General features: G+C 37.0%; 1 protein-coding gene across 3 annotated transcripts in view; it reads left to right on the top strand.

The window, feature by feature from the left end:
- NAA16 (N-alpha-acetyltransferase 16, NatA auxiliary subunit) overlaps positions 1-19,338 on the top strand; it is a 60,849-nt gene extending 41,511 nt beyond the window's left edge. Inside the window, exons 10-20 of one of the 3 annotated variants that reach the window (XM_021530813.3) lie at positions 8,567-8,639; positions 8,877-9,046; positions 9,413-9,565; positions 11,249-11,377; positions 11,868-12,081; positions 13,809-14,002; positions 14,722-14,830; positions 15,339-15,437; positions 16,016-16,159; positions 17,199-17,296; positions 17,557-19,338. In XM_021530813.3, the coding sequence (XP_021386488.1) occupies positions 8,567-8,639; positions 8,877-9,046; positions 9,413-9,565; positions 11,249-11,377; positions 11,868-12,081; positions 13,809-14,002; positions 14,722-14,830; positions 15,339-15,437; positions 16,016-16,159; positions 17,199-17,296; positions 17,557-17,757 (1,584 nt within the window). In that variant the 3' untranslated portion in view covers positions 17,758-19,338. Of the gene's footprint in view, positions 1-8,566; positions 8,640-8,876; positions 9,047-9,412; positions 9,566-11,173; positions 11,378-11,867; positions 12,082-13,808; positions 14,003-14,721; positions 14,831-15,338; positions 15,438-16,015; positions 16,160-17,198; positions 17,297-17,556 lie in introns of those variants that run through there. The other 2 variants (XM_077781380.1, XR_002465486.2) reach the window with 2 other exon arrangements.
- The last annotated feature ends 1,738 nt before the right edge of the window (positions 19,339-21,076 follow it).

Consider the following 21,076-nt stretch of genomic DNA (forward strand, 5'->3'; position numbering starts at 1 on the left):
CATGACTGAAAGTGGAAATACTCAGTCATTTGCATACCCTACACCTTTTACTTTTTACACTGATAAATCTGAATGTTAATATTGTGTGTTTGAAAGCAGGTAGGTGGAACATTTTTTAAATAATGGAGAAATGTTGCTTACAGAAAAAATCGAGATCAACCAGTCTGAGTCTTGCTGCAGTTTTTTGGTTCTTCTCTAAACCGTCTAAGCTTATAGATGCTGTAACCTTAGATCTTAATCTATATAGAATTGTAAGTCATAGGAAATGCAACTTTTTAGGTTGCTGTCTGTGAACACCTTCTTGTATAGATCACGTTGGGAGAGTATGAACTCAGACCTTTTGTGCAGAGCACACTGGCTTGTGTGTTTGGCATGTTTTATTCTTTGGATAAAAAGTAGATCTCAATTTATGCCAAATACCTCTTGGCTATAGATGATGTTCTTGTCTTCATTAGGCTGCAGTAAAACACTTTAGAAAAAGTGTAGCTGCCCTTTCCTCCTGCCCTTTTCACCTCCATGTAATTACTGAATTTATGAGTTTTTTTTTTTTTCTTTCTGAGTCTATTGGCAGCTTCTTTATTTGGAACTTCCTTCTCTTTTCCATCCAGAAAGGTATAGTCAAAGTGCCCTGGACTGAAATATCATTAATCATGTGATGGGGCCATGCTAGACAGAGATTATCAGAAGTGTGCCTTTGCTACCATTCTGAAGTATTTCTACAGGCCTGAAAATTCACATCTAAGCATCAGCATTTGTAGGGATGGGAACTTCAGATTGCAGATTTGCCATATGGGCAGAGCTTAACTGAGTCTGAACCTGGGATCCTCCATCACAGTGTTTCCAGGGACCCTTCTCAAGAAGAGAGTACAAGTTCCTTGCCAGACTGTATTTCTGACTCATCCATCGCAAGCAATCAAGTAACCTTTTCTAGGGAGACTATGAAAGTGTCTTGTTTGTGCTGTCATTGTGTCTGAGCTTTTTCTAGTGCTAAGCTGTTTCTGTGGAAAGTTCAGTTTAGAATGGTATGGAGACCATAGAATCAAAAGAAGAACAATGAACCAGCTTATTATAGTGGGAATCTTCATTTTTTGTGGGTTCAGCTATCAGCTCTGTTGTGTTGGCTGGCTTTGTGTGTGTGTGTGAATTATTAGCTCTGTCTCAGAAATGGACTGATACTGGAGAAAGCTCAAGAAGGGCTTGGTTTGGTGTTAACTGTGTGCCATAGACCAGCTGCAAGCCCTGTTCAAAATGTTATCATCAAAAACCTTCTCCAGAACTCTGAGCTAGCAACTGCATTATATTTTTTCAGTCTTAATTTAGTTGGTATTAAGCTCATAAGTGTTACTCAGGTTGTATTGGTACCACTTCTGCATGATGTAGTACTGATACCTCTTCATGCACCTTCTTATCACTCTCTTAGATAAAATTTTGTTGTAGCAAAGACTTCAAGTATTGACATAGGACTCTTGTGGACTGTTTTTATTGTTGCTTCTCCATTTCCCAAGAGGCATTTAGAGTCCTGCCTCAGGGCATACACTAGATATTTCTTTGTACTGTGAAAGATATTCCTGATTTGGTCACAAGGACTTTCTGTTAATGTCAACATGGTTTTCTGGCACAAGGATAACACTCAACTGCTGTTAAAAGGCTGTTTGTCATTCAGTTTCTAGCTATCCCATTTTTCCTAGATGATGAGGACTGACTATTTCGAAGTTGCACAACAGCAGTTTCCTTTAGATACTCTGTAGCAAAGCTGTTTGCAAATAGTTTCTAAATATCTCAATCTGTCAATATGGAGATATCTAGATATAAGTGGTTTAGATATTTTGATAAGTGCAGCTGTTTTTTCAGTTTCTCAAATAGGCATAAGAGTGACAAATAGGCATAGGTTTAATGGATTCTGCTGGGCTGGAAAAGCAGTCTCACAGACTCAACAAAATTCCATATTCCTCAATAAAGAACACTACTCTTGTGGAAATAGAAAAACTTTCACTTTCAGCACCACTACTAGCAAAGCCAGTGAAGGTAGATACTGGAAAAATTAATTTGTACATTGAGATGTAAATCTAGGGATTGATTTATTCAGCTTTGAGACATATTTTTCTGCTGTTGAAGCAGAGTTTTTGCATCTTTAGGAGTTGGTTTTTCAAAAATAAGTACCAATTTGATTCAGAGATGTTTGAGTTGCTGATGATAAAGCAAGTGCTACTTTGAGATCAGATTTCTTTGACTGGCAGGACTAATGTTGTTAGCATCATGCATTATCTGCAAGAAACAAGTCTTCTTCAGGAAAGATGCTTCTGTGGAGAATTATCTACTTAAGTGGAAACATTTTTTCAATCCCAACTTTCAAGGGCAGATGACATAACCTTTCCTTGAAGGGCAAGAACACATGCTCTTTTTCCGTGTGCATCGTTTTGCCTTAAGTGAAAATGCAACATGAGGAAATACTGCCTTTGCAGGTTGGTTTCTGCATTCCTTCTACTGCTCCAGAGCTTCAGAATCACTGCAAAATCCATCTTCCTAGTGGTGAAGACCACCCATATTAACACTTTGATTCATAAGAAGCTGCCTACCATCTGAGTGAGATTGTCAGATTCCAGATTGGAGAATATCTGTTTTAGGAATTGTCCTGTTTATTTTACAGCACAAAATACCTTCCTCCAGTGGAGAATAAGCAAGTTCATAAAGCTGTCCCCACTGTTTTCCCTTTTTTCCCAGGCTTTTCTGTATTAGATGTCCTTATGCTAGAGCAGTAGAAGTGCTTTATCAATATAAGATTATATTCTTGTGAAATTCCTCCCTTCTTTTGAAGGAGGGAGAGAAGTTTGGCAACAAACTATTGCCCTTCTTAGGAAAGTGCTACAGTTGTCTTTACAATTATCTGTTATTGAAATTCAGAAAATAATGCTCCATTTAACATGGTCTGTGATATGAAGGGCCTGCCCATAGAGAATATGTCTGATTCTTGTGCCAAAATATAGTTAGTGTTTAAACATTCAGGTTGCTAACTATTTGGAAGATACCTGCTCAGTAATACCAGGTCTTTTTCCTGCAACTGAAGGTTGATGTCCTTCAGGATTGGATGTCTCAAATGAGTTCTCTTGCCATAGGTAGGGAATAAGGAGCACCCAGACTTTCACTCTTATTTTTTACAGTCTGATACTAGATGGCTTTTGAGTGTAGAATGATACTTCTATATCATCCTTCTCTTATATTTTTGATCAGGAGCCTTCTGAGACAGGTGAACATGATTAGGTGAGATTCTTGTGAAATTTTTATTTTTCCAGTACCTATCTGCTCTAATTACTACCAAATAAGTATCCAAGAGTTGCTTAAGAGAAGCATTGTTAGGTCACCTGCTGAAAAACTGTTGTCTAGTTTTTCTCCTCTAGCCCTTTATAGGAGGTTATGAGAAGGATGGAAGCGTCTCCAGCTTAAGGAGGTTGCAGACTTACAGAATGCATTGAATTCTGTTAGAAGATCAAGGTACAATATTAACTCTACAATATTAGACACTGATTTAAGAAGCTTGTTGATTTGACACTGAGGTTACTTAAACTATTTTCTGAGACAGCAGCATCATCTTCTTAGAGGCACTGTTTGCTGTTTAGGAGTAGGCTGCAGTGGACTGTGCTTGAAAGAGAATAAAGTGACTTTCCTTAACACACAGAACACACACGAGGTTGGAAGAGACCTTCAAGAGATCATCAATTCCAACCCACACCCCAACAACTCAACTAAACCATGGCACCAAGTGCCATATCCATTCATTTTTTAAACACATCCAGGGATGGCAATTTTACCACCTCCCCAGGCAGGCTATTCCAGCACTTTATCACCCTTTCTGTAAAAGAGTTTCCTAATATCCAACCTATAATATACTGGCGCAGCTTAAGGCTGTCCTCTTGTTTTGTCATTTGCTGCCTGAAGAAAGACCCACCTGACTTCAGCCACCTTTCAGGAAGTTGTAGAGAGTGATAAGGTTGCCTCTGAGTCTCCTTTTCTCCAGGTTAAACACCGCCAGCTCCCTCAGTCATTCCTCACAGGGCTTGTGTTCCAAGCCCCTCACCAGCCTCATTGCCCTCCTCTGGACATGCTCAAGCATCTCAACATCCTTCCCAAACTGAGGGGCCCAGAACTGGACACAGCACTCAAGGTGTGGTCTCACCAGTGCTGAGTGCAGAGGGAGAATGACCTCCCTGCTCCTGCTGGCCACACCATTCCTGATACAGGCCAGGATGCCACTGGCCTTCTTGGCCACCAGAGCACACTGCTGGCTCATGTTCAGCTGGCTGTAGACCAGCACCCCCAGGTCCCTTTCTGCCTGGGCACTGTCCAGTTACACCGTCCCCAGCTTAAAACATTGCAGGGGGTTATTGTATATACATCTCAGTACCAGTATTCAAAGTTCCCTCTTGGTCATTTGGCTTTGAGAAAAATGAAATGTATCTTCAGGAAATCAAAAGGTAGAGAGACTCAAACCTGTGCCAAATGTCAACACATGGATGGCTTCTCAAGCTGCCTTTATATGGTAGCTTTTGACTTGTGTTTGTTCTGGAAGTGCTAGTAACTTATGGAATTCTAATAGGAGCAACTGAAAACAAAAATACTTAAATGAAGTGTTTGTAACTGATAAATTAACAAGCTGAAGTCTTTAAAAAAATGACTATTGACACAGCTTAAGTCTAACCACTTTATAGTACATTACAATAATTCAGTTCCTCTTTTTGCAATTGCTTCATTGAAGGAAACACTGTATTGGTATTTGGAAGGTTGTCATTGAAACAGAAGTCTATTATAGTTTTAATAGGATATGGAATCTAGTTATTTAGGTTCCATAAATAAGCCAGAGAATTTAAGCCTTTTACTTGAAAAATTTGCATCTTTGCATTGTGGTAGCGGACTATGTATTATGTATTATGTATCATTATGTATTTCACCTCACATTTGTCATTTCATTCTACTTAATTCCATGTAATAACATGGAATATAGAAAAAAAAAATCAAGCTAAAATTTAGGCTACTGTAGTTCTTAACTATTATTTTTACATTTGATTGGCCTCTTTTTGTCTAAAGAAAATTTCTGTAGCAGGATTTGGTATATAGTATCACATGCAGCACAGATTTTGCTCTCATGATGGGCCTATAGGTGCCACTGTGATAGCTACAAAAGATGGTAGAAGAATTCTAGTCATCACCTGGTTACCTGAAAAACAGTCCCTTAGGCTGTCCCTTATGAAAGAGGACACAAAACATACCTTGGTGTAATCAGGTAGTTACAAACTAGTGCTCACAGAAAAGGGTATTTCAGAGTTGGGATTTAAGTCAATTGGATTCTTGTTACTTATCATTTAAAAAAAAGTTAAGCTGTGTGTGCATTATATTTATTGCAGTCTGTTTGTATTTCTCAACTATTCATTTTAAGACATTTATTCAAAGTTCACTTACAAAATTATCCTTTCCAATGGAAATAAACTGCACAGGAATGGAAGCATTGCCACCTTTGTGGAGTCTTTGGCTGATGTAGTACCAAGTGTGGAAGATGTTTCTTTAACTTTCAGGATTGCTACAGTTGGTAAGAATACGTAATGGTTTGTGAGCATGTACAATTTCAATCTTTAGGGTATAGGAGGAAAAATGAGCACTTCACTTGTTTGTGCAAATGAGAAGACTAAAGCCCATTTCCTCCCTCTAGAATTCCTGCTGCTCAACTCGTTGTTCTCCATAATGAATGGAAGGTGTAGATAGTTACCTATGAAAAGGTTTGAAGCTTGAATTTTGATTAAGAGGCTTCTGAAACTGGTGACATCAGGAATCAATTCAGTCTTTTTGTAATGAAATGAGAGATTTATTCATTACTTCAGCTACACTTTTGTGGTATGTTAAGCTTTCTCAACTCAATGGCAAGAGAACAAATACACTAGTTTTCTAGAATAATTCTATTTGAAATTAGCTTGTGATCAGTATCATGGTATTTCCAGATACCTCTGCTCAGTTTTTGGAATTTATAAAATTATGATAAATGCTGTGGCTTTTACAAATAGTGAAATATTATTGGCTTCAAGATGGCAGTGGTAACTCTAGAATACAGATGATAGCAAATTCAAGAGACAGATTTTGCAACTAGATTTGCAATTAATATGAACACAGAAATTATGGTTCATATTTCCAGATAATTTGCTCCCCTAAGTGACACATCAACCTGGAATTATTTCCTAAATTGCTAGCAAGAGACTGAAGCATAAGCATAAAAAGTAAGGGAGAAAGATACTGCCATTTTCATTGAGCATGTCTGCAATAATCCAGCTACTCTATTTGCATTTTCCTAGCTGTTGCTTTCACGGAATACTTGTTTCTAAAGGTATTGTTCATAGTAGCTTCCAGAATGACAATTACAATGTATTTTCTTGAGCTGCAAAAGCCAAAACCACTGCAGACTTCTGAATTTGGAAGAACTTGGCATCTTTTACAACAGAACATCTTGGTATTCTCCATCTCCTCAAGATTCAGAGTATTTTATTTCACTGTTAATGTCAGCTGTTTAAAGACCCTCATACAAGGATGTCCCAGGTCTGTCCACTGCCATTGCCTGGTAATGGAATGAGCAATTGGGCATTGTTGCACTGAGGTGGAACAGGGAGGAAATCACTTGTAACCCTGGATACAGTCACTAGCACTCAGCCAAAGCAGGGACCAGGCACGTGTGGCTCAGGCACAGTGATGCCATTCTTTTTGGTGGTAGCTTGGTCTTTGTCCGGATGTGAAGCTGTACTCCCAAGTGTGCAGTAATTTAAACATTTACATGTAGAATTTGGTGGTGGGGTGTGCTTATTCAAGAATTGGAGCAGTGTTTCTCCCTTTACTCACAGCTCACTGATTATGAGGTTAGTGGCAGCCAGATGAGGATAACTTTGGGAATACTTGGAAATTTCAGGGAAAATCAGCAAGGAAATAACACACAGTTACATATACACACCACAACCCTGCTACCTGAAGCAGACGTTTCTGCTTTAAAACTTTTTTTAGAGAAAAGAATCTTCAGATATTTTCTGAGGGTGTTGATTTCTTCCAGTGAACAGATGTCTGAAGCAGGCCAGAGAACAACTAAACGCATTTGTTTGCCTTCATTCACTTACTTGTGACTTCTTCACATTGCTTTATCATTTTATAGTTATTTTGAAGTCTGGTAACATTTTATTATATTTTATGAGATTTTGCTACTGAAACTCATTTCTTAAGAGATTTGCCCAGCGCTTTCCAGAATGTATGTGTGTATACATTTTATTACACTTTTAAGATAGTTACAGTAGCTGTGTGTGACTTGGGTGTGTTACTTTCTCTGCTCTCTTTGAAAACATTTTTGCCTATTGTGCTGAATTACGTTAAATAAAGTGGTATCCTTCAAATTGTGTATTTTGATCTTCTGGAACAAGGTTTATTCTCCCTTCTCTCCCAAAGTGTATCTTGAAGTGAATGTATGCATTGTCAATTTGTACTTTCTAAAATTTTGCTGTGTCCCTACAATTCTATTTTACTCTTGCAATCAGCTTTTAAAATATAGGATCATCTTACTTTTAACCATTGAAGTTTTAGGTTTTTACCATCCCAACATTTCACCTGATGGTCAATGTAGCCATTACCCTGCTGTGCTTACTGTCATGTCTTATGTTTTTAAGTCCCTTCTGTATTTTGGGTGTATATACATAGATAATATTTTTACTGTAATATTGTTCCCTAGAGAGACTCATTGGTTACTTGTTGGATATGGTAGACATATTTTGAATGAAGCTACAAAACTGGTTGAGCACTTCATAAAATGTTTAGAAGTACTAAGTGGCATTTTTGAGCCATGGACCTGGAATTGGAACAGTTGTCATGAAATGCATGTATCCTAATGTTTGTACTTACTGTGAATGTCAGACCTGTATAGTGTGAGTCAAAAACTGTGTGGGTGAGCTTTGAGTCTTAAACCTAGGAATGAAAAGGTTGACAAGGTTGTTGACAACCTTTATTGTTGACAAGGTCTGATTTCAGGAAGTATTGCTCTTCAGTCAGTGTATATATTTTTGTCAAGAGATGGAATCTGCATTCTAGGAAACAATACCTTTCAAACAAAACGAAAATTGTTAATAGTACAGATCAACCTGCCAAAAAGCCACAGAAGTGTCTGTTTTGTCATTGTTATGGGAAGTTCATGCATGGTCTTTTTCAAAGCACCTTTCTTTTAATTGGCTCAGTTTAATGCTTAAAAATGAATAGCATAAATTAAGTTACATTTTGGAATTTTTACATGAGATACTATTCATATGCACTTGAATACCTTCTGCTGTAAGCTGCCTGAGATCAACCTGTTTCCCTGCAGCATCACTAGTTAAAATGGGTGATCAAAATACCCGCAAACGGTGAAGTAAACTATGTGAAGATACATCAGATTTTTTTCCAAATTAAGTAGTTATTTTTGTATAGTTTCTCTAATTTGCTCAAGTATTATTTTCAGTGTATTAATTTCTATTAAAATTATAGTAAAGCAAAACTTAAGCCTATACTATTTTTTCATGTGTAGGTTTCTACAATCCAGGAACTTGTTACTGGTTATGAAGCCTCTTTGAAAACTTGCGACCTTTTTAGTACATGTGGTAAGTTTCTATGGTCTTACATTAATTACCCTGTAACTACTAATACTGTTCATGGAAGTTATCAAGAACTTTTGAAGTGCTGATACATTTTGCAAAAAAATAGTTACTATACTTTCCAGTTAAAAAATTCATTACAAGACATATTTGCTGAATTTGCCAAGCTTTGTTTTTGTGTTCATTTTTCAAATGCAGTCTTCAGCTTTACTGGTTATTGTAACCTTTCCCATTTTGTTGCAGAAAATGGAGAGAAAGAGCCCCCAACAACACTGCTTTGGGTTCGGTATTTCCTGGCACAGCACTTTGACAAACTTGGCCAGTGTTCTTTGGCCCTGGATTACATTAATGCTGCAATTGCAAGCACTCCAACATTAATAGAGCTATTCTATTTAAAAGCAAAAATTTACAAGGTAAAAGGGGAATTTGGACACGTGGAGATGTAGTGTATTTAAAAAAAAAAAAATCAACCCATCAGACTGGTATGAATGTGTGGGTAGTATTTCAGTTAGCAGTTGTTAAGGGCATCAGTTTTCATGCAGGTTTCTTTTCGGGCACTATTTTGTCAGGAAGGAAATTAAAACCTTTTTGTTTGGGTTTTGCAAAGCCAGTCACAAATTACAGTGAATTTTAATTCCAAAAAAAATCTGGGAGCGGGAGGAGTGAGAATAACACTGGCTTTTGGTTCTGATGGAGAAATACCAGTAACATGCAGATTTCAGGAGATGGTCTATAGCAGTCCTCTACTGAAAGTTAACTATTTCATTTCTCCCTAACAGCATGTAGGTAACATCAAGGAAGCTGCCAAATGGATGGATGAAGCACAATCTTTGGATACTGCAGACAGATTTATCAATTCTAAATGTGCTAAATACATGCTGCGAGCAAATATGGTGAAGGATGCAGAGGATATGTGCTCTAAATTCACAAGGGCAAGTATATTGCCTTGATTAAGAGGTGTTTCTCTTGCCTCTGGTGCTTTTTCACTCCTAACTTTTGATCAAATATCTCTTATTGATATCCATTTTTATTATAATGCTCCGATGTCTGATGGTAAGGAACTATGCAGAATCATAGAACAGTTTGTATTGGAAAGGGCCTTTTAAAGATGGAATAATCCAGTGCCACTGCCATGGGTATGGGCATCTTTGGCTATCTCAGGTTACTCAAAGCTGCATCCATCCCAGTCTTGAACACTTGCAGGGACAGGGCATCCACAGCTTTCCTGGGCAACTACAATCCAGTGTATTGCCACATGCTCACAGTAAAATTTTTTTTCCTTGCATTCAGTTTAAAGCTGCCCTCTTCTAGTTCAAATCTTTTGCTCCTGTTGATATTGCTACTGATCCTGCTGAAAAGTCTCTTCCTTTCTCTGTTAGAAACTTCCTTCATATACTGGCAGGCTGCTGTAAGGTATTCTTCTCCAGGGTGAACCTCAGCTCTCTTTTGTCACAGGACAGGTTCCAGCCTTTTGATTTTTCATGGCCTTTCTCTGAATCTGTTCTGACTGGCCTATGTCCCTCTTGTGCTGTGGGCCTCAAAGATAGACGCAGTAATCCAGGTGTCTAGACCCACTAAATACTGGAAAAAATGATTGTTCAAGGGTAGTTGTGGACTATTTTTTATTGCCATACTTCAAAATACCACTTTTAAAATGCATCTGATGGATGCCTTGTTGTTTCCCCTTTGATACTATCTGATCTAGCTGCACAGGAGTGTGTACTATACACATTATGATTTAGTATTAACACAGATTAATTTATACTTGAACATTTCATTCCTTTAAGCTAGTATTACGCACAAAAAAATTGTTAAAACAGAGTCTATCCCTGAAATATGGGATAAGCACTTTAAATTCTGTTTTTTACATTGGACAAAATTTGGATTCATAAATACCAGATTTTTCTATAATTTGTGGAACTAAACATGACGACTACTTTGTGGGATATCCTGGAGTACATAAATTAGGCTCCTTCATGCTTTTAAATTCTGGATATGGTAACACTTGAAATTGGATTCAAGCTTGCTGGGTATTTCTAGGAATTACTGAAAATTTGCTTACTAAAACTTGTCATGTTTGCATGTCAGAAGTGTTAAAGTAAGAAAGAATTTTATCACAGACTTCTGGAAAGACAGGATATCCTCAGTAACAGTAAATGTTGAACGTAACTCGGTCTTTTATCTGCTATAAAGACTCTTCTGAAAACCTAATGGCTAATATTAATGATATTGGTGGATTTTTAGACTGGTGGATGCCACTTACTTGATGAGGAAGAACCAGCAAAAATTGTTTGCTGGACTCAAGGAATATTTTTTAATAATGTTTTGTGCCCCCAAATTGTAGAAGTGAGACTGTGTGTACAAGCATGAGTTAATCATAAAAACCCGTTGAGACATTAATCTTCAAATAATTGGGGTTTTTTAATCATTTCAATCTGTTACTTTCTATCTGAGGGAGCACAGCATATCACGAGTCACTGGGTGTTCATTTCTTGTTGTATTCCAAGTATGTTGAAGGGTTGATTGTTTCCTCCTAACAGCCTGAAAGCAGCCACAGTTGAAAGATGCAGCTGGTAAATTACAATAGGAAAACCTGATGATGACTCTTATTTCAGGAGGGAACTTCTGCTATGGAGAACCTTAACGAGATGCAGTGCATGTGGTTCCAGACGGAATGTGCCGCGGCTTATCAAAGGCTAGGGAAGTACGGTGACGCCTTGAAAAAATGTCATGAAGTAGAAAGGGTAAGTAGGTGCGAACACCACCCACTGCTTCCCCAGTATTTCTCACATGCAAGTAAAGATATTTGTTGATGTAATCAGCACAGTTTTGTATGCTAGAAGCATATAAAACTTCTAGTATGACTTTTTACATCAGGTTAATACATGATGATTTTTTGTAACAGATGTTGTCTTCAATATGAAAGACTATTATTGAAGTGAAAAAGTTTCAGTATAAAATACCATAAAATATCGTCTATGCAACTATTCCTACATTAACTTTATGCTGACTTTAGTCTTGAATAATCACATTATAACCTTTAACTGATTTAACTGAGATTTTTACCAACCAATAGCTTCTCTTGAACAGTCAGTATGATAAGGATATGTCTATACCTGTTAAATATTGTCTGTAAATAATATCAATTGTAATTATACTCACCTCTAATAAAAATAATAAATAAAAGGTGGACTAAGTAAAGGATGAGTAAATGAGTGTCATTTTTTTTTTAAGCATTTTTTTGAGATAACAGATGATCAATTTGACTTCCACACGTACTGCATGAGAAAGATGACTCTCCGTGCCTATGTAGACCTTCTAAGATTAGAAGATGTGCTCAGGAAACATGCCTTCTACTTCAAGGCTGCCCGATCAGCAATTGAAATTTACTTGAAGCTCCATGATAATCCTCTTACCAATGAAAGCAAAGAGCAAGAAGTGAATTCAGGTATCTACACTTTAATGAAGGCTCATATGTCTGACACATGTAAAAGCTTAAGCTAAATAAGTTACGTGTTACAGAGTAAATACAACAGAAGTTTTTCCACCTTTCTGTCACAGTAACTGAAAAGAGATCGTAGGTAACAGGCTACAGTTTGCTCTGTTCACATCCCATTACTTTGTGGAACTAGAACATGAATGAATCTAGCTGTAGTTTTAGAGTACCTGGGGAGGAGTGATGTTTCAGAACATTAAAATCAGATTCAGTTCAGCCATTAGATAAATATTAACTAATGAATTATGGAGCAATTGATAGATTTTGTGGAAAAGCAGTCTAAATTACAAGAATTTGATTTTGATCTAATGTATTTAATTCATTACATTGCAATAATAGTTACTACTGCATTAAGTTTTACTACTTTTCACACAAAAGACCAAAAAGGACCAAAGAATAAATGGGTAAGTGTGTTAGCAATATTAATGCATTTAGAACATTATTTAAAACTAATATTAATGGACAACAGACATTCTTAGGAAGCCAATGGGGTGTAGTTTGGAAATCTGAGGATTCAATGGCAGATTAAGATTTTTTTTAATTTTAGGATAAATAGTTGCTTCTCTTTTAGTGGAATTGCACTTACGGTCAGTGTTGCAGTGGCTGTTGACTAAAGCAGAGAAATTAATTCCTGGCTTTTTGCAAAGGGAAAAATATTTGACATGGGGAAAAAGGGAAGCTAAACTAAAAATGCCACTTAATATTGCAATAAAATCTTACCTTTATTCTGAGGTGAATAAGATTTTCTATACCTGCCTATAAATAATGAAGATGTATGTTTAAATAGTTGAACTTGCACTTTTGTTCTCTCCAACTTCAAATTGTTTCTGTATATAATTAGTTTGTGGCGGAGGATCTGTTACAGAGAATAGCAATGTATCATAAAGATGGGTGGTGTCTAAGAAGTCATGTTAGTTCATTTGCCTGCTGCTCATTGGGATCCAGTAAGTTATCTGTGGGAGAAAGCAGCACTGTGTGGATGGGGTAAAAAGAGCACTTGCTTCCCTGCGTCAGAATAAGGATGACCCAAGCAGGGAGGTCATAGCCACAAAAAAGATCTGCAAGTCCCTTGGGAGACCATTTTTCTTTTGCCACATTTAACAAAAACCCTGTTCTCAGTGAATCACCACAGTAAACAGACCGGAACCTGCAGTGTTATTCTGGCTAAACTGATAATTTCCATTTAGTTATCCCATGACATTTGCATGAAATCAGTGCAGTTAACATGGCTATATATTAGTCAGACACTTAAATGAAAAATAGCAAGTTTAGCATATTTTCAGATGGAGTGTAAATCCATCTGGATGTTTCTAGATGGCATTAGAAGCAAGCTGGGCTCCAGTCAACATGAGAGCTTAGTATTGCTATTGATCGTTTTCTAAGGTAAAACCTATGACAGATATAACAACTTTATGTAGCTAACCTTTGAAATCACTAAGGTTTCTGTAACAGCCATGTAAGAGACAATATGCAAGATCAAGTGTTGTTATGCTGTAAATAGTAATCCAGCAGCAGTATTGACCTGTGAAGTGGTGATACTCTAGTGACTGTTGGTAGTTATGGAAATCACTTACAAGTTTGCCATATAGAGATGGGGAGAAGCATAATGACCTGAGTTGTTTGAGAGAAACAAGATTTTTAATTAAATACTTTATGCTGTCTGTTACTTTAACCTATAGAAAATCTCTCAGCCAAAGAATTGAAGAAAATGCTCAGTAAACAAAGAAGAGCACAGAAGAAAGCAAAACTTGAAGAAGAAAGAAAGCATGCAGAAAGAGAACGACAGCAAAAAAATCAAAAGAAAAAGAGAGATGAAGAGGAGGAGGAAACTAGTGGACCCAGGGAAGAACTGGTTCCTGAAAAACTGGAAAGGGTTAGCATGGTCTTTCTTGTTAAACTCTTGTGATGATCATAAAAAACTTATAACATGGGTTTGCTATCAGATTCTCCTAAAATAATCTAGGTGTTTTTATAAAATCATTCAGAGGTACTTTTTTGTAATCAGTCTCTTTTTATATTAAAGAGAAGTTTTTTTCCTCAATAAATCCAAGTTCTACATTAATATTGTTACTTTCTTTACATTTCAGAGTTTTTTTCCCAAACAGTAGGTCATACTTCATTAAAACAGATACTGAACAAAAATATGTGTTTGGCCTGAAGAAATCTGCCTTTCATACAGTGAAGAGAGGGAAAAGTAACAGAAATTTCTGCAATTTGCAAAGTTTGAAGGCATAAGCCAGTGTTTTGCTATGCACAAAGAACTATGTCTGTTATCACAGTAAACTTAAACCTTGTTGTCTAAGGTGGCTGTATTTAATAGTTTCCTAAATGCTGAATTACAGCACTGAGTGCACAAGCAGTGCCAGAGTTAGCAATAATGCTGTCTTTATCAACATGAAATGATGAATAAACACTTTAAAAAAATCTTGCTGTTTAAATAAAAATGCTGTGGTGCAGTTTAATTCAGAAAGCTAGTTTCAGTTTACGTTTGACCTCTGATTATTTAAATTATTTGAATAACAGAAACTTTTGGTGGGTTTTATTTGACATTTATTTTAAGCCATCATTTTTATTGTTCTTTTATTAAAACAGGTAGAAAATCCATTAGAAGAAGCCATTAAGTTCCTTATACCACTTAAGAATCTTATTGGAGATGATATAGAAACACACTTATTAGCATTTGAAATATACTTTAGAAAAGGTAAAGTACTACTTTTTTTTCTTTTTTTTTTTTTTTTGCTTTACAAAATTTTAGTCTTTCAGTTCAGCCTGTGTATCCAAGTGTAGTGGAAAGTGATCTGGAATACTAACATGAATGAAGCTGAGGTGTGCATCATATCCAATAATACAGTAAATACAGTTTTTGTTTAGTCACCCTTAAACAAAAAAGCCCTAAGAGCAGATTACATTGTAGTATATACTCTTAAATACTGTGGAATGGTATTTGTGGTTTGATCTTTAATTATTTAGAGGAGACCAAAGCTAAATAGGTGGTAACGTCTGGGCTGTGTTGCCAGAGTTGGAGCAGCAAGAACTTTGGTTTATGAAGCAATTTGAATGTGAAAATAAGCTTTGTTTTCAATTCTTTAGAGAAACTGATGTTTCTAGTATTTGTATTAGATTTACTAAAGAAAGTAATGAATAATGAAGATAAAATGTTCTATAGTCTTAATCTTGATTTCCTAATATTTTTTTTCTCCTTCCCACAGGAAAGTTTCTGTTAATGTTACAGTCTGTCAAAAGAGCTTTTGCTATCAACAGGAATAACCCATGGCTACATGAGTGCTTGATTAAATTCTCTAAAGCTGGTATGTGTGTAGGAAATATGTAATTATAAAGACACAAGAAATTACATTTTTCAAGGACATAATTCCATATTTTTGTAATGTATACTCTTGAAACACAAACTGATACAAAGAAAAATAAAAACATGGGTTTTTTTTCATGGCAATACCAAAAAAAAAACATAGGCTGTGCTTCCCAGTGTACTGTGTATGTATTATACCTTCCTCCATTAATCCACCAGGTGGACCCAACAACTCATTTTGGCTAGATTTCCCAGAAAAGTGAGTGTTCTGAGGATCCTGGAAAACTTTAAGATTTAACAAAAATAAGTGGCAGATTCTGGAGAATGATTCTGACTGAAATAGTTTGTGTGGTGAACTTGTTATAGAAAGTTTACATGACAGAGCACTCTTTATGAATGTTTCCTCTCTAAATGCACCAGCAATGTTCGTGTTGACACATTTTGATCTGAGATTTGTGTTTCTGTGCACAAATTTTAAAACTGGGACTTTCAGCAGTGATGCTTGCGGTTTCAGTGTTTTCTACAATTGTTTAAATGGCTTTTTTTTTTTCTTCTCTCCCCTTGCCTTTCCTCTTCTAGTGTCTGACCATAGTAACCTCCCAGAAATTGTGAGCAAGGTCCTAACTCAAGAAATGCAGAAAATCTTTGTCAATAAAAACCTGGAGAGTTTCAATGAAGAATTTCTCAAACACAATGCTACCTCCATTCAGCACCAACTGTCAGGTTTGTCTTACTTTTTCATGTTCTTGAAAAGGAGGTGATTTAAGTGAGGTAAATCCAGAATCTTTATCTGCAGTCTGCATTGAGTCTAGCAATTTATTTCCTTAAACTTACAAAAAGCAGGAAGAACTAGGAAATCTTTATTTAATTGGGAAAACTAATAATTGGGGAAATGAGCTGAGCAAAACCAAAAGACAGTCAAACCATCCAGAATGTGGAGTTTTAACTTTTCCAGTAAAATGATTAAGCTTTTTGGTTTTTGCAGTAGATTACATAGTGGAATGGACTTGGACTTTATACTTGGGTAAAGGAAAGTGCATGAATTGCCAGCACATTCATTAAGATGAGATTTTAGATTAAGGCAGCTACAATACAAGGAGCAGAATTTTGCAGAGATGCCCAGACCAGTTTTAGTAAGCTGTTTGTTGTCTGAGAAGCTGTGTAGTTCCATGATGCAGTGTTTTCCTTTCCACCAATGTAGTCTGGTCCAGGCAAAGCACCAAATTTGTGCTGCACTTTCCTTGTACCTAAGCTGTGTCCTTAGCTCCAGATGAGCAGCCATGGTCCTGTGTTTGCTATGTAGACTGGTCTGAACTTCTACTGGGCCATGTTCCACAGTTGTTTAGTAACTGCTGTTCACTTAGCTCCAGTATTTCTAAAGAGAATTCAGTACATCTCTGAGAACTACTCACTCCTGCATTTGTTGGATGGATTTCATTTAGCCTGCTGATTTGAAGGGCTTGTCATCAATGTACTCCATGATATTTTTTTGTACTGAAGATCTGTCAGTCAAGTGAGGCATGTCACTTTTGCAGGAACGGCTGTCCTGTATTATTCAGTCCTTATGCTTCTAATAAATTTCAAAATGGCTTTTGTTTCATTAGTTTCCAGTTACAAATCAGGGAGGAAGCTATAGTTTATTAAAACTTGTAAGAAGTTTAATTCAGGTTTATACTTAAGTTTTCAGGTTCTGTGTGTCTGTCTGTATATGTGGTATGGCATTTAGAAAAACTAAACATTGTGGGTTTTGTCTTGTGATAAGGTGCAAAGATGATGTATTTCCTGGACAAATCAAGACAAGAAAAAGCAATTGCTGTTGCAACTAGATTGGATAAAAACATGAGAGACAAAAATGTGAAGGTAAAAGATACAGTGTATAAAGCCACTGTGTGAGATCTTAAATAGTGTATAATTTAATGCAGGATAATATGCATGCTTCATTTACTGTGATAAATGATTACTTGAAAGAACACGGTTTCAGATTTTTCCTGTGAGTAAAAGATGCATAAATACCAACAGAGAAACCTGTTTGCTGAGACTAGTATTGCTTAACAGTATGTGCCCTTAGAAACAAAACAATTGTGAATTGCATTTATTAACTGATGCTTTTGTTTCTTTAGACATTAACAAAGGTTTTTGAGGCGTTACTTGATGGCAGTTTTGGAAGCTGCCGTGCTCAGTGTGAAGAATATCAAGCTGCATGTCATAAACTGTTTCCTTTCACGTCTGCCTTCATGCCTGCCACAAATGAAGACAACAGCAGCATTGCATCTGTAAATCACACAGCCATTAACCATGATTTGCTGTCCAATGAAATCTGAAGTAATGTGTGCAAGCCCCTGTGTGTGTGTATACCTACATACACACATGTATATGAAACTTTGACTCTCATCACATGCTGGCTGGATACAGATCAGGGTTACTTTTCCAGGTTGTATTTTAATATCTTTAACAGGTATCTAAAACAAAATATTTGGATAGTCAAATGGAGTATGCTATTAGGGTTTTTTTCCCTCCCAATGAAAACTGCCAATATTTATGTAAACATCTTTAATCAGCATTTTTCATGTTTATACTTGTACAGGTTTAAGTCTTTTAATAATTCATCAGCCCTCCCTCACAATAATATGGATATTAAAGACTGCTTTCACTTAAGTGTTGTTACATATGCAGATATATGTGAACATATCTTGTTAATAAATTATCATTTGAGAGTTTTTAGCAGATTAAGACTGAAGTGCTGCTTGAACTGCCCTCTTTGTCTTTACTGTTCTTTAGGGTTTTTTTTTCTGGGTTGTTTTGGTTGGATTTCTTAGTTTGGTCAGTTTGGTTTCTTTTGAAGCACAGCAACAATGAAAGCATTGTGGGGGTTGCATGTTTTTGTCAGGTGCGTGTCTTTTATGGAACCAGTGTTGACAGATATGAAGATTAGGTTTCTGTAAAAAAAACCTAAACCAACAAATACCTAAGGCTTTTTGAAAACTATTCCCTCTACCTTGTGTTCCATAGTTATTGTTTCCTTAATTTGATAGTCAGTTTAACATTTTAAAGCTTTAATACCCTGAAGCAATTCCCTGAGAAGACAGTGAATTTGAATACTGTTTGACCTTTGTTCCATCTCCCCTGTCCTCCTCTTCCTCTGGTTTCTCCCCATCTGTTCACCTATTGACACTTAGGATGAAAAAAGCTGCTCCAATTTTGCATGAGTGCAGAAGGTACAGTAATGGGGAATACAGTTTTTCTCTACATCATAAAAAAACTCACTGGTGGGTGTGCTGTATTACCTTCATTAAAAGTCTTAGTTGTCTACTTAAGTATTATGGCCAATACTCCAGAATTTCTCCTGCCTAAATGATATTGCTGTAGGTGCTGTGAGGCAAAACAGAAATATGTTTTACATTTTAAAACTGTTTAAGGGAGCACAAAGAGGCAGACTACAAATCATAATGAACCTTTTTCTTACTTTGTATTCTGGTGCATTAACGATTAAATATACAACGCATCGAAATGGAAGTTTAAATCTAATATACCTATTTAAAGCATAGCATTGCTAGACAGAATGGCTACATATCACATGACAGCTTTACATTCTATATGAACTGCTATCAAAACATAATTATACTGTGGCTTGTACAGAAAATTTCTGGAAACTGTAATGGAATTATTCAATCTTGGTTTGTTTTTATTTCACTGCAATGTAAATAATTTCAGTAATATTAACTAGCCCCTCAAAGGCAAATACCAGTTCATGAAGAGGGGATTTTATTAAGACAAATAAACTGTTCTAATTAAAATTCTCCTTTGTGTGTCATCTGTTTAGATTTAAAAAATGGTTGAATGGAAAAATTCACTGTAAAATATTGCCAACATATGTTATGCTGTAATAAATTATTTTGTACACATTTGCCTTTGGTTTGGAATTTTTGCATATTTATGGACATCATTTTTTTTTCTATTGAGTTGTGTTGTTCACCGGTTTAACGTTAACTCTGTAAGTAGTTAAGAAAAAAATTACTATTTAGCAGATTGAGATTTGTGTATCTATAAATAGTAATGGCTTCAGACTGCAGTCAGGTAGGTTTAGATCAGATAACAGGGAGAAGTTCTTTCCTGTGATGGTGATGATACACTTGCACAGGTTGTTTGGAGTAGCTGTGGGTGCCCCATCCCTGGCAGTGTTCCAGGCCACGTTGGATGGAGTTCTGAGCAACCTGGGCTAAGGGAAGGTGTCCCTGCCCATGGTAGGGGGGTTGGAACCAGTGTTTAAGGTCCCTTCCAATCCAAACCATTTTGTGATAGTAACACACTACCCTGAGAAGTGGTGATGTGGTTTTGCCTTAAGTATTCACCATGTGCCATTTGCTGTGGAACAGCTTGCTCAAAAATGTCTCAGGCAGGGAAAGGTAGTGGGCCATAATGGGATTGTTTTGGCTTAGCAGCACCTGAGAACCACTTTATTGGCAACATATGGTAAAGACATGAAGTGATACAGTGTCTTCTTTTTTTTTAGTGATAACACTTCTTTTGCTAGAGATTTAATTCATGCCTTCAAAAGAAGGCTGTGGCACTCTAATAGGACTGCTTATCCAGTCCTGTGCTGTTTAGCTTGACACTTGAAGTCAGACTTGAGCAAAAACACTCAGGGGTACCCCTTCAGCAGTGGATTCCTTGATAATGTAGATGAATAGTTCTGATTTATAGGCTAAGAGTTGTGGGAACTTATGAGAATTCTGGAAATTTGAGTCTTCTGTCATGCAGTGAGTGGTTTGGTTTTCTCTTAGCTTATGTGGAGGCATACAGCCTGCCGAGTTTTCCTCAGGGCTGTCATTGCAGGTGTGAACTTCTTGGGGCAACATGCTTGGCAGTCTGATCTACAAACTTTGTCTTCATTGCAGATGGGCAGGTTGTGCTGTGTACCCTAACTACCTGCTGCTACCTTAAGGTGTCCAGGCAGAAAGAAGGAAAATATGCACATGCAGAACAAGGCTGCTGGTAGAATGCAGGACCTGGTTTATCTAAACAAGGCTGGCAGCATTAGATCGTTCACAAGCTTGCTGAGCTGATAGAGATATTTTATGTTTTGACTGCTCTGATTTCTGGTGGTTAACAAGTTCATCAGACAATGGCCAGAACCCAGTATAGGAGAAGTGTGGCAGCAGTAGTCTGACCTCTTCCCTTGCAGTGGAGGTGCTGCTACTGCTTGGGACACTGTGCCAGCACTGTGAGTTATCATGGCTCAGGATTTATCCATGCTGACTAGCAGGGTATCAAAATGTTGCACCTTTGGTGCAAGAAGCTGCCTATTTGGCTTGGCATTTCAGTCTGGATCTGGTGTGGCTGTGCCCTTCCACAGGGTCTGTGAAACCACATAAGGAGGAACCGAGAACAACAGGAGCAGCAGCAGTGCTTCCTGAATACATAATTATGAATGTAGAACTAATACCACTGGGATATGTGTGCAACAAGGCTTGGGCACAATTCTGACTTGACCTTAGGTTTTGCTGCCCACCCCCAGAAGATGTGCTGCAGCCCCATGATTGTGTGAAATATTCTGTGGTCTCTTGCTATATAAGTTAATTAGGCTTCATTTGCTCTTTACCAGTCTTGGCAACACCTTCAAATGTCCTTCTTTCCAAGGCC

This window comes from Lonchura striata, chromosome 2 (assembly GCF_046129695.1).
Source record: "Lonchura striata isolate bLonStr1 chromosome 2, bLonStr1.mat, whole genome shotgun sequence".
NCBI classification, from domain to species: Eukaryota; Metazoa; Chordata; class Aves; order Passeriformes; family Estrildidae; genus Lonchura; species Lonchura striata.